Raw genomic sequence first — 13,854 nt, 5'->3', positions numbered from 1 at the left:
GAATCGAAGTTCGGATTAAGTAATAATAGATTATAAGTAGAGAGGTCGTCGGGCGAGGTAGAGTAGGCTAGTAGTCGTTCTACTTCTACTTTTCTCTTCTCTTTCTCTCTCTTCTTCTCTTCTTCTTACTACTCTTTCCTCTCTAACTTGTCTAACTTATCTAATAAGTTAAGACCTATCGAAATTATCTTTTATTTCTATTCTTAAAGAAACTTTTACTACTAGTAGATATAAGTATAATAAGCTAGTATCTCTTAGATCTAGGCTTTAGTCTACTTATTCTCTAAAAAGAGTTTCTCTTCTTAAACCTTAATACTCTTCTAGTTATAAACTAAGAGTATTTAATTTATCTCTTTAATATTATATAACTTTCTAGCGAATATATAGGTACTATAGTAACTATATTTTAGGTCCTAAGAAACTATATACTCTTTTCCCGCCTTTACGTAGCGAGAGTAAGGCGCTATCTTCTTTCTAGTTAGGTTAATTTGTTTACTAAAAGCTACGATATTAGAACGTTTTATTATATAGTCGGGTAGTATATTAGAAAGAAGAGAAGTCTATAGCCTTTAACTAACGTATTTCTTAGTTATACTTAAGTATATAGACCTACTAGTCCGAATAGAGGATAGTATTATAAGTAGCGTCGGCCTTAGTATTATAATACTCTTAGAACTAAAGGTCCTAGGATTAAGCGAGGTTATAGGAATCAAGTAGTTTCTAGGACCGCTATCTAATAGGTTAATTTAGTTAATATTAGTAATATTTATATTAGTAGGTAGGCCCCGGTTTAGGGTACTATTACGTAATAATAGAAGTTTAATAAGTTCGCTAGATAAACCTATTAAACCGGCTAGAAGTTCGACGAGTTCGACTAGCGAACCTATCGAACTTAAGAAAAGAAAGTTCTATATAATAATTGTAATTTCCTTAGATAGAAGCTTTATACTTAACTTATTATAGTAATAGTATATTATCTATTTAACTTACTCTTATTATAATAAATAGATCTCTAAATCTATAAGTAATAATCTTACGCCTACTTCTTAATATACTAACCTTATAATAACTCTAGTCTACTCTAGGTAGAACTAAATTATTATATAACCTCGCCTAATCCTAGGACCTTTAGTCCTAGAAGTATTACGACGCCGAGGCCGACGCTACTCGTAATATTCTAGACTATTATATAATTTAAAGAACTATAGAATACTATTATTAGTAATATTATTATTATTAAATAACCTTTATAGAAATAGTACTATCTAGAGATAACTACTAGAGAAGTATTAGTTAAAGAAAAACTTAAGAATAAAGTAAAGACTAATAATAATAAACTAGATAATAAAGATAAATAACCTATCTTAAAAAAGAGAGACTATAGAACTCTTAGTTTTAATAAAATTAAATAATTAATATAATAATTTAGTTCTTTACTTAATAGTAGACTAAGTTATTATAAGGTTAGTATATAGTAAGTAGTAGTATAAAGTATTACTTATAGATTTAGAGATCTATTTATTATAATAAAAGTAAGTTAAATAGATAATATACTATTACTATAGTAAGTTAAGTATAAAGCTCTTATTTAAGAAAATTATAATTATTATATAGAGTCTTTATAGTAGGCTAGTCGACTTAGTTAATAGTCGACTAAGTCGATAATCGCTTAAGTCGCCTATTAACCTAGTTAACTATAGTATATAACTTTCTTTCTAACTAATAAACTAGAGGTTAACTAACTATCTTACTATTTACCTCTATAACTTATATAATAAATAAGTAACTTATAGTTTCTAGAACCTAGTAGTATCTAGAAGAATACTTCTAGAAACTCTCTTGCCCTAGAATACTTATTCTAGGTTAGGCTAGGTCTTAAAGACTTTATTCTAGATCTAATTATATTCTAGATATAATATTCTAGAGTTCTCTTAACTCTAGAGTTATAAGGCTTCTAGATACTATATATATAATAATTAACTATAAATATAATTAGTAAAGAAGATAATATAGAGACGTTATTATTAGTAGAAAAGAAAGAAAAGAAGTCTATAAAAAGAGATCTTATAACTATAATAGCTATCTTTAAATTTAATTATAAGATTTATAATAACTACTATATAAAGATAAACTAAGCTATAGCTCTTCTTATTATATAGATTAATCTAATTATTTAGAATAAACTTTAAAGCTTTAGAATTTCTTACTATATCTAGAGCTACTTAAAAGAATAATATAAGATAAGCAATATTAGAGTATAGAAAATATTATAGAAAAGTAGTATATATACTAAGGTTTCTTAAAGAATATAATAAGTTTAATAAAGAAGAAAGTAAGAGTTAACTTAGACTCTAATATTTAAGTATATATAAGCGTCGCTAAAGAGGCGGACTTAGGGTTAGGGCTTTAGCGAGGCTTAATAAGTATCGAATATAAGTATAGGCGTAGCTAGTACTATACCTCTAGAGTTAACCTCTAATATTACCTCTCTATATATCTATATTTCTAAAGAATAAGGGTATTTCCTTTATTCTAAAGGTCTATAAGAATATATAACTTAGCCTACCTAGATAATTAGAAAATTAAGTGTTTTAGATTATACATTTTAACTACTTATTAGTAATTATACGTAAGAACAGAATTAATCCCAAGTAGCCTATATCGGGAGAGGCTACAATGGTGACAGGAGTATGTTTACTACAAACTTTCTGAGCTATCTTATTCTATTTGAAAATCGGATCATGGTAGGAAAATTTCTACACCGAGTCTGCGTCGCTCAAAAGTTTCTATGTACGCCTTCAGTATTCAACATAGATCTGCAGGATTCTACCAGATTCTACAAATATGAGCCTGCGGTACAGAACTCCCAACAGCCTGGTGCCTGGAATGGAATAGGGGTATACCTGAACTCGCAGGACTCGGCAATTTTACTGTGTAGCAGGTGCAGGACCGATAGCAAACCTTCACAAATTTCACAAAGCAACCACACCCAAAATTCTGAACGTTGAGTAAAATTTTCTTTCTTTTGCAGACAACCTATGTAATGAGCCAATAACGCCAAGAGCCTGTACGTACACCTTTGAAAGCAATCGACAGACCTTCCTATCCTGACAGAGAAAAATGCGACATCTGCTGTTGCAGTAATTGGCGTACGAGATTCGATATCTTTTATGCGATTCGTGATGAATCGTAAATCGTTATCCAGAGGTGGTTGAGAGGGTATATGAACAAAGAGTTATTAGGTGGATCGTACATAGCGACCAACAACGACGCAATGATCTCTCTCGAAAGGTTCTGATATGGGGGTTAGTCAAGCTCTTATGCCGTACGTACTGCACAAGATTAGTCTCTAAATAGCAAATGGCTTACCGAGAGTTAACTGTTCCAACGGCTTCATTCTCTCATCTCTGAGTTTTTGAACCTCTCTTGCAAAAACTTGCTCGGCAGGCGCTGTACTATCGATACAGTTCGCCTTGATTGAGATGACAACACCTCCACCGATCTTCAAGAATAAATGTGCATTCAATCCAACGATACGCGCTTGATCCGGTTGGGCAACATCGGCGAAGATAACATCAACCATAGACACCAACATTCTGTATCTAAGAGGATGACGGGCATCTTCTATGATTGGGATAACATTTGTGCGGTGAGTGGCCATGTTGATAAGATCACGTCCAGACCGGTGGGAGAACTCGACAGCGAAGACTGTTCCGGTTGGTCCAACGATATCCGCGACGTGAGATACAGATGTTCCAGATGCAGCGCCGAGGTAAAGGACTTTCGAACCGGGCTTGATGAAAATCTCGTCGAGACCACCCAGAACACCAGCTGCCAACTTACTACGGAAAGGATTCCAAACTCGGTATTCTGTCTTTGTGACATTTGGTGTACCGTCCTCGTTCAAGCCGCCAGAATTTTCAACACTGATACGTTTCTCGCCGTAAACTGATTCTCCAGGACAGAAGTTCTTGGTGACCAACATATCTTCCTTTCCACGCGCGACAAAAATACCCGCATGGCGATGGGGTTCCTAGCAAAATCAATACTTGGCCATCCGTTGACCATACACCCAAACCTACAATAATTGTCTTTGCGCCTCCTCTGGCTCCAGCTCCACCCCCTCTGCCTCCTCTTGGTGCTCCGCGACCGCCTCTTGGAGCACCTCTGCCACCTCGAGCTCCGCCTCTGCTATCGCCTCGACCTCCTTACCCTCCGGTCAGCTACTTTTGTTCTCATAATATGTGACTGGACATTTCAAAAAGAAAAATGGAATCCATTCATGAACCTTCAATTGCCGCAGGAGCTTGTGAAGGAATGTAAAACTGACCTCGACCTCCACCACGAGAAAATCCACCGCGACCTCCACGATCGCCGCCACCACCTCGAGAAAATCCACCGCGGCCACCGCGATCACCCCCTCCACGTCCTCCGCCTCCTCTAGGTGTGTATGCCATCTTTGTGCGGGTATTGAGTATTAATTGCGATTGGAAATTGTTGGTGATGGTGGTGCTAGCGATAAAGCTCGATTTTCGAATCGCAAAAAAAATATTTCTTACCGACCACCAAGCTCCAACCGCCAATTGGAAAGAGGCACGCTAAGATAGCGCGTCACGTGTCGCCGCCACAAGTGGAATACTTTGAGCATCTTGGCATCTGCCCTCAACCACAACTTTCAACCGTTTACACTTGCAAAGAACAACATTCTTTGCCCGCCAGTAGTCATTACCATCAGTGGTGTTTTTCGCGTCGAGGGCCTTTTCCATGCAGTCAGTAACTCCTACATTGAATCGAACATTATCGCCGTCCTCGCTTGTAAGATCTTGTTGTATTGCGTTGTTGCTGTCGACTTTAATTTGCGTTTTTTTGTGTGTTATTTACACATATCGTTTCTCGAGTCTCGTCTTGCTTTTGATTGCTTTCTTGCTCACGCACAGTTCGGGAGCGAAGGTTCGGTCGATTGCTTGCACTTTGTGGTTTTTGACAAGCCACTGTTGCAGCCAGCGTCCCTTACTTCTTTCCTCGCAAGTCTCGACAACCTTCGAGATCTGCCGCATCTGTGACAAGTTCAGTCAGCCCTTGTTCATTGAAACAGATGGCATTTCGCCCAGCACGCCACCATCAAACATTATTTGGCATATTCTCCGATGACGAGGACAAGAGCACCTATTCTTAACTCCTCAGTCGATATCCCGACACTTGGCTAGCCTTATGAGATCCGGAATGGTTCAATACCGTCCATAAAGGTCGACTTATCGTTGACTTGTTCTTGGCAAAACGATAATTTATCATGTCATGTTGGAAATCTTCACGGAGTTGGGGTTTCGGTACGGAAGTACTTCAAACTTCTCCCGAGAGCGAAGACTGGAATGGACAGGTACCAGCACTGGTGCGGTATCACCCTTGAATAGTATCAGATCTTTGTTGTTGCGCAGCATGGTCTAGCTATTGCTCGGTCAAGCTCACCACTTTCTGCACCAGTCTCCTAGAGTGAGTACCGGACTCGACAGTTTCCTCACCCCCATTCCTTCCACTGACCAACACAAGTTACACGAGATTCTAAGACCTTCTACTTTTGATACGACATGTACCTCCGTACTGTCGTCCATTCTTCATCCCAATAGATCATATGGATCATTTGACTTCTCCCACGCTGCACATTACCTGTGCACATCGGAACACTTGAGATGGCTCATCCAATCCAGCTCTCGTCTTCGGAGAATTCCCTGCATAATATTTCAGCATCTTAAAAATCTGGTCAATGCATTTGTATCTTTCACCATTTTTCATGTATTGTCTCTCACCAAGAGTGTTGCACAAAGTGGTACAACCGTCGATTAAACCCGGGAGGGTTTCGTGTGGGTGTCAAGTCTCCCGCCTCACCAGGGATTCGACCTAAGCGAACATTCTACGCCCAGACTGTTTTGGCCCCCCACTACCTTGATGATACTTCAACCATGACTTTCATTGGCTGATATCTTTTGGACGTTTACTTTGAAGGCGGGTTACACTCGCGGGTTGCTGTCATCTTGTCTTTTGGCGCAGTTGTCAGGTCTGTGCAGCATTCGAACATCAGACGCACCAACATTACCTGCCGGTACACACCCATCTGACCGACGGCATCATCTCAGCCCAGCACCGGGTCCCTTGGTCTTCGGCATCAAAGTGACCCCATGAATCCCGCATTGAGTCTAGAGGAAAGATCCCTTCGTCGCTATTGGGGTACGCCCTACCCAGAACGCCTTTGAGGAGTTTTATAGACTTGCACCCGATGAAATTCATGGGTCGAGGTACGGGGTACCAGTTCATCAACGGAGAAGTTTGGTTCCGAATGATTTGAGTCCAAGGGATGATGAAGCCATTGCGGAAAAGAAAATCAGTATATTAACTTGATGATTTTCCTGTCTAAAATGGTTTTGATCAGCACCGCTTTCAATCACATTTTCAGTGCCCACCCACCACACTCTCTCACTTCTTTTCACCGCGCGCCCTAGTGGTAGCCATATTTTAAAACACTCTTTAATCTTTTGCTTTATTTCCAAACTCACCTTTTCAAATATCACCATGTTGTTCACCACATTGACTGTGTCAGCACTTGGCCTCGCCTCTGTAGCTTTTGCTGGTAAGTACATTCTGGATAACTTCTAGTCACGTTGCTAATCAGTTCTAGCCCCACATCTTCATTCAAGAAAAGAAGTCTCAGCCAGAACACCGGCTACTGATTCATTAAGTTCTCGTGGTATTACTTGGAAGCCATCAAAGAGAAGTGGAAACAACAACTTGTTCAACTACAACTCTTTCGGTCGCGATGACGTCTCCAACAATGATTTCTTTTCTTTCCAACAAGAAACTATCATTGTCATCACCGAACAGCAAGGCCGAAACAGGGATGATGACAGAAGGAGGGATGACGAAGATTTTGCTATTCTCATCCAACAGCAGCTCTTCCTTCTCCAGTCTCAAAACTATGTCTTTGACAACATCCGAAGAAATCACTTCAACAGCAGAAACAACAATGTGGTATGTAATAACTTAATAGTATAACTGAATCAAGCTAACATCGCGCAGAACACTGTCATTATAATCGTGCAAGAAGTTAATGACAACCGCAGAGGTGACAACCGAAGACGTTACTACACACGTCAAATTGAAAGCAACCGCAACCGTGATGAGCAAGTCGTCGTTATCATCCAAGAGCAAACCGTTCTCGTCATCAACGGCGACTTGGGAATATCCGGTTCCCCAACCGCTTCCGGCTTCGCTCCACAATCCACCGGCATCTCTGGACAATTCCAGGAAGGAATTTACGACCCAAATGCTCAATCCTTCGGCGGCTTCAACCCAAACATCAACCTTCTCCCATTTGATGTTGAGCAACCCCAATTCGGCTTCGGAAACCAAGGTGCAGACCCAGCATTAGTCGCCTTTGAGAGCCAGGAGATCATCATCGCTTTCCAACAGGAAGATCAACGATCAAGAGATGATAACATTCAGACTGTCATTGCCATCAAGACTGAAACTGTCGTCGTTTCCAACATCATCTGAACTTGAGATTACGGCCTTTGCTTGATACGACCCTGCCACATTCATTGACGCGATCTCGCTCACGCGGATAGTCGGTTACAACTAGTTTACGGCATATAATGTATATAATGATAGTTTGGGAAGCGGATAGAAAATGGGGATGGAAATAGGGTGAAATTGGGATTTACACAATCTATGAAAGTCGTTCGGTAGATCCGAGGCTGGACTGGTTCTGTGGGAGTATTTTTTTGGGGTTTGTGGTGGGGGTTCATTTACTAGATAGAGTAGATTTGTCTGAATGAACCTGGTTAGATTTTTTGATATCTTTTTCGTCTTGAAATGTGCGACTTTGGGATGATGTTGTGACAGTTCGTCTGTTTGTTACACCGGTTTAACTGGGGGTGTAAAGCATAGACGTCTGATAGTCGGATCGTGCTCAGACCTCTTACCAAAATTGTGCCCCTGTATTTAAGCACTGTTCGGATGTTGATATGCCATCCCATGTCACGGATGGATCTGACACGTTGTACGCTCGGGCGGGAGTCATGCCTTTGGATGGGTGATATCACGTATGATATGGATATGTGATGGACTCATGACTTTTCTCGCTGAAAATGTTTTGGGGGTAAATAATCGGTTGGTGTTACTTGTGAAGTCTTGCCTCGAACGGTAGGAGATTTTGAAGTTTGCTGTATGGTTGTTGATAATTATCATTCTTTGACGTCAGTCGTGGAGGTACGGTTCTTTAGCTACTTACGAGTTACCGTTTAGCACACTTTCTTTTGAAGCACATATATACCGTGGACGTCTTAAAAGCAATGATAACTCCTGTTGGGTGCTAAGGAACAGAAGCGGAATCCAATGGCGTACAGTGCAGCTAGACAGTCAACTCCGAAATTGGCCTGAGAGGTATTAAATCACTATCCACTCCCTTACAAGTCTCAAGTCATTAAATAATACGATACTTTTAGATCAAGCGTTCGCAAATGTGTCTTATCACAAAGACATGTGCCATGGCGCTTCGTAGATGATCAGCGAACAAGAGGCGATTTTACCATGATCTCACGACTTACAACACTAGAGTGTTTCATTAGATTGACGAAAAATTCTACCGTATCAGCGGCCTGAAAATGATTTCTGTGTCAGGGTCACGAGAAGAAATGTACTGCACTAAGCATTGAAAAGAATTGTCCGGGTGGAAAATAGAGTCGATACACGATGTTTACGATATTCGTTGAATGTGATGTTGCTAGATTGAAATGAACGTGTGGGACTCGGTAAGGCCGGTAATGTGTTCGCTCCGCTGTGAAATACAGGGAAATTCTACGGTTTGTTTTGTTACTAGGAAGCCTCGTTTTGGCTATAGAAGTAAGGACGTATGTTGGATGGACTTTTAAGAGTAGAGTCGCGGTAAAGTAGAGAGGCGTATAGTTAGACCTTTTGAAGAAAATGCCACTATTTGAGACGGGATTTTCACTATCTTGACACTAAACATGGATTGTACTGTAGAGTTGTATTAGTTCATTACACCTGATCATGGATCGAATAACTCTGATAAAGTCTCGAGAAAGATCGAGCGAATATTATCGGCAGGACTGAACATGGTGTTATTCACTGCTTCGGTATTCATTTGACAGAATGACTTGGAATGTGAAACTGGGGTTCAAATATGGGGTGCCGGATGTCTGCGGGTCTGTAGTCCAGCAGAGCTATTTGTGAAATGGTTCGGGGAAAGATATGAGAAGAATGAAACGCCCTGAAATGTTCTATGGCGGGTCATTGGGAGGTGCTCTGCTAGATAGAGCGCTGTCGACGTACACTCTTCATTCTTCTTCCTTCACTATCACCCTATAAGTACTGGCATCTAGGTTGAGCCTATTGATCCTGACTTTAATTGTTGGCGGAAGAGTTACTATTATAGTAGAGGAAATAGTTTGGTACTACATTGTTTTCTGTAAGTATCTAGGGGAGTCCCGGGGTAGGACCGACTTGAATGAGACTAGTGGGCTTGTTTTATTTTGGAAGAGCGGCGTAGACAGTAAGTAGTCGTGGAAATAATGTTTCTTTATTTAAGGTAACGAGATGTTGTAGATTCTAATTACAACTTCTAAAGTAAAGACTTTGTAAGTAATCACTAAATTTAAGTAATATATGTACTATACAAATTTTAATAAAAAGAGAGTAGAAGGTTAGTTGTTTTATAGTGACTAAGTTAAAAGACGTGCTTTACTGTATTAAAAATCGTTTAGACTCTTCTATCTTTAGTTTAAAGTCACTGTAGACATTAGCTAGTCCCCCGGTGAATAAGTAAAACACGACAGAGCTAGCTACCGACCTATCCTATCCGATTAAGCTACACCTCGACTGTACGCTTTTCACTTCTAACCAGAAAGGACCTGCAGACAACCAACTATATCGCAAAATGTGCAACAGCCATCTAGTAGTGGGCAAGACCTACATTCAAACTCCGTCAACGAAGAACACTTCTGTCCCCCACCAACCGACCCCATCAATGAATCAAAAAAGTCCCAAACGGAAACGCCACTTTCTGAAAATCCTTCCCCATCCCTCCCATTCTCACTACCGCCTCACCAACAAGCTTATAACTCAGGATCCCCGTCTCGATCGTCATCCCAGCCATATACCTCGCCTCTTTCATCTCCCTCACTAACTCCCCCTTTATCGCTACCGCATCCGCACCTAACTCCTCGTCCGAACACGGACGCAGAATCACAGGCGTGCTCATCCCCTCTAGGAGCGCGATATGGTCGCCCGTCCGCGCCTGCGGATGCACCATGCCGACATGTCCTAGACTCGTGGTCATGAGCCGCAAGCCGCCGTGGAGGACGGTTTCGATGGCGGTCATGTACGTGTGCATGTCTTGGGTGGACGAAGTTTTGTTTTCAAGATGGTGCAGGAGCCGGTTCTTCCATTGGTAGTGGTGCCCGAAATGCTTGCTTGTCCAGACGGACAGTTCGACGCCGCAGATTTTGAAGGTGCTGTTTGCGGCGAGCCAGGTGGCTAGGAGGGTGTGTCCTTTTGCTGAGGATACCTCTTTGCCTTTGGGATGTGTGAGGTAATGGATGAGGTCCGTCGGGCCATCTTTCTGTGATGCATCGGAACTTTCGGCTAGTATTAGAGTATCGTATAGTGCGGCGGCATGACCGTGGCCGTTGGTGTACGCGGTGGTCTCTACGGTTGGTTGAATCATCTCACCAACTGTCTCGCCGGTATTTGATATACCCGTGGTCAAGCCGTCCACTGTGCCGAAAAAACGTCCGCTGACACTGAGAATGTTGCCTTCAACCCGGAGTTTGTAAGATTCATCGAGGGCCCCGAATCCTGTCGCCAACCCATCTTTGAACTTCACGTTGTTCTCGAGAACGGATTTGAATAGCCATGGTCTTTCTACCTCGGCCAAAGCCGACCAGTCGGGGACCCATGATGGTGTATTGTACCTCTTCATCCCGGTTTGTCCTTGAAGACAGGTGATGGTAAGGTTTCCATTCGCTCGAATCATGGCGACAGTAAGATCCATAAACACCTGCTCGACGGACGATCTATAGTTCGGAACAGGAATAAGCGTTGAGGAATCACTAGAAATACCAAACAAAGCGTACACATGATCCCGTGGATTTTTGGCTTTCGATCTTCTACTATCAATGAGCGCTTTCAAGAGGGGTTGAGGCTCGACACTAGCTATGGACTTCTTCCACGCCCAGAAATCGAAGAGCTGATGTGTATCTCGAGGATGCGTGTCCTGAGTAGTCGAATCAGCATCGGCCCATTCGTTAAACATGTTGAGCTCTGATTTCTTGCCCCAGAACGCCTTTTCCATGTCGGACCAGCTGATTGACTTTTGCCCACAGCGGACCAACACGTCTTTGCTTGCAACGATCTCCTGAATGATCCACACGCGTTTCCAGTACTCTTGCGAAAAGAGATCGTCAAAGGCTTTCCACGCTTCTGCAAATCGACCTGGTTGAGCGTTCGATGAGCGTTCTCTTATTGCTTCTGTGTATGCTGGATCGGGTAGCATACGGTCATCGCTCGGCTTCGAGAGCCTTTCCAGCAACCACATTGCAAGATTGCTGTTCGAAGTTTCCGGCCCTAGCCACACCACGACCTGCTTCGCTCGCGCATAGATGGATCTCATCCGCTGTATCTGCTGGCTCTTCTCCTCATGATCTTGCTGATTGATGCAAATTGCATCGATCCAAATCTTCGGGTCCCGCCCGGCACGCAGTTTTCTCAACGCCTGATACAGATTGACCGTTGCGCTAAATTGATGCCCATCTACGACAATAGCACGCTTTTCCTTCTCATCTCCCCACATGTAAGAGAGAGCGATGTACTCCGGTGCGTCGAACAGACTCACCCGCTTAAGGGTACATCGGATGGGCCCTCCATTCTGATCTGGCGGTTCATTCGGCAAGATCGTTAGCAAGCGAATCTCAGCCTCCGCGTTACTGAGCGGTCGATATACCAGCGGTTGCGACGAGACTGTAGGGTCGACGTTTGGATCCCACGGATCGACTTGGTGGATGAAATCCCAATATCGCTCTACGGCTAACCACGCGGCAGGATTGGCTCGCAAGGCACACCATATCGCATGTGCTTTTGGCTCTTTGGGAGGTGTGCGCGATGTGGTTTGGAGCTCTTCTGCGGTGGGGATGTCGAGTGATGCTTCTGTTCGCGCGTGATTGGCGGAAAAGAAACTTTCATCATTTGTGGAAGAATCGACACGCGTGTTTCTCAAATCTTTGCGTTTGAAGAGGCCGGCTAGTGGCATCCTGATATATAGTTCTTTGGCATAATGTCAAGTTTCTAAATCGAGATGTGTGGTCGCGAAATACATGATTGCTACATCTCAGCCGCACTTCAACTCGGTAGTACTCACTGTATTCTTATCTCTGTTCGTCCGCAAAAATAGTACTATAAAGTAGAAAATCTCATTTCGGCGGCTTATCAAAGCTCTTTTGCTAGCTGGAATCCTCCAGATTTTGAAGATCGAGTACTAAGAGCCTTAGAGACCTTACTCTGAGACGATCGATCAATATTCTGTCGGGAATGATTCAAGCCCGGTTATACTATTCGTTGAATAAATGGAGACAAATAGAGATAGGAAATAAGAGAGTATCGGTTGTAAGCGAGCTATAGGATTTTAACTTGCTAAATTAATAATTAGAACAAAACAATTAGCTACATAATTTGAAGACAAAGTTACATTCTCGATTACATTTTCCCAAGGTGGTTAATCTTGAAGAAAGGTATTATCCGTTTCCATTCGTTATTCTGCGATTGTACTTAATGTACTATAAACGGAATTGCTGTATTCTTCGGAATCATCTCCTGCAAGAGCTTAACCGGATAATCGCTTCGTTTACGAGTTGCGCTACTGAACGTTTGAAGACAGAAAGCCAATAATGATCTAGGTGCCCTGAAGTAGAACAGAATGCAAAGATTATTCGAAGTGGTTCTGAGATTTCTAGGTATGAAATAGGATGGGTAACGCAGAGACAGCAGTGAGTGTTCACGATACCGGCGTCAAATGGAGATTGTATATTTAACGAACAAGCTTAGCACGACTTCATGAAGAAAGTTACACGGCGGCCGTAAAGAGTCTGACCCGATATAACGGCCGTTGACTTCTGTCACGAGTCAGGCGAAAGTCTCATTACGTTCGGTAAATAGAGAACATCGAATAATGTTCCGGTTACACGCTTTTACAACATGCCAATTGTTGCTCTTCTTCAGGCAAGCCACCATAAATGTTGTTGGACTTAACGTACGTTCGCATACCTAATATTCCCCTTCCTATCACGTCGTATCGATGGTCGTTTACTCAACACCAGACGGGAATTCGGTCCTATTCGAAACGGCCGAGGCTCGTCTATCTCTCGCGGCTCCGATGGCCGGCAAGTTCGTGGATAACATCTACACAACTAAACAATTGACAAGATACTCAACAATAACTGAGGAATTAATCCTCAAAGAAATATCCATCACTTGACATAATTGTAGCAGCATCAATACAAACACAAACAAAACCTACCAAACCAAGCCTCGGCCAGCCCGATTACACACGGAAAGTATCGGCTGCCATTCCCCCCCCCGCGCGGAGTCTGGGGTACCTCACGTGATACAATAGTGCTCGGCCACCCCGCATGAGGGACCATGATTGGTGCAAATCTCTCCCCTTTGCGTCAGATCCTCCACTATTCTTCCCCACCGGCGCAACCCCTCGAGCCGGCTTGTGGCCTTCCCCTTGGAGAAGCTTGGCTGAGGTGGAAGAGTCTTCACTGGTGGGATGGGGGTGGATGGGGGTGG

General features: G+C 42.5%; 3 protein-coding genes across 3 annotated transcripts; 1 reads left to right on the top strand and 2 right to left on the bottom strand.

Moving 5' to 3' along the window:
• Positions 1-3,238: 3,238 nt before the first annotated feature.
• Positions 3,239-4,457, bottom strand: GLAREA_11369 (S-adenosyl-L-methionine-dependent methyltransferase; the record flags this gene model as incomplete). Its single annotated transcript, XM_008079557.1, has 4 exons — positions 3,239-3,294; positions 3,370-4,033; positions 4,083-4,207; positions 4,289-4,457. The coding sequence occupies 4 exons, from the start codon at positions 4,455-4,457 to the stop codon at positions 3,239-3,241; spliced, it is 1,014 nt and encodes a 337-aa protein (XP_008077748.1).
• A 2,107-nt stretch (positions 4,458-6,564) lies between these two features.
• GLAREA_11368 (uncharacterized protein) lies at positions 6,565-7,545 on the top strand (the record flags this gene model as incomplete). The annotated part of the gene is made up of 3 exons (XM_008079556.1): positions 6,565-6,622; positions 6,671-7,020; positions 7,069-7,545. The coding sequence occupies 3 exons, from the start codon at positions 6,565-6,567 to the stop codon at positions 7,543-7,545; spliced, it is 885 nt and encodes a 294-aa protein (XP_008077747.1).
• Positions 7,546-10,033: 2,488 nt separating this feature from the next.
• On the bottom strand, positions 10,034-12,316 carry GLAREA_11367 (uncharacterized protein; the record flags this gene model as incomplete). Its single annotated transcript, XM_008079555.1, has 1 exon — positions 10,034-12,316. The coding sequence occupies one exon, from the start codon at positions 12,314-12,316 to the stop codon at positions 10,034-10,036; it is 2,283 nt and encodes a 760-aa protein (XP_008077746.1).
• Between the last annotated feature and the right edge of the window lie 1,538 nt (positions 12,317-13,854).

The sequence above is a fragment of the Glarea lozoyensis genome (assembly GCF_000409485.1).
Source record: "Glarea lozoyensis ATCC 20868 chromosome Unknown GLAREA11, whole genome shotgun sequence".
NCBI classification, from domain to species: domain Eukaryota; kingdom Fungi; phylum Ascomycota; class Leotiomycetes; order Helotiales; family Helotiaceae; genus Glarea; species Glarea lozoyensis.
Note: the sequence above shows the minus strand (reverse complement) of the source record. Positions and strands in the feature narration are given on the sequence as shown.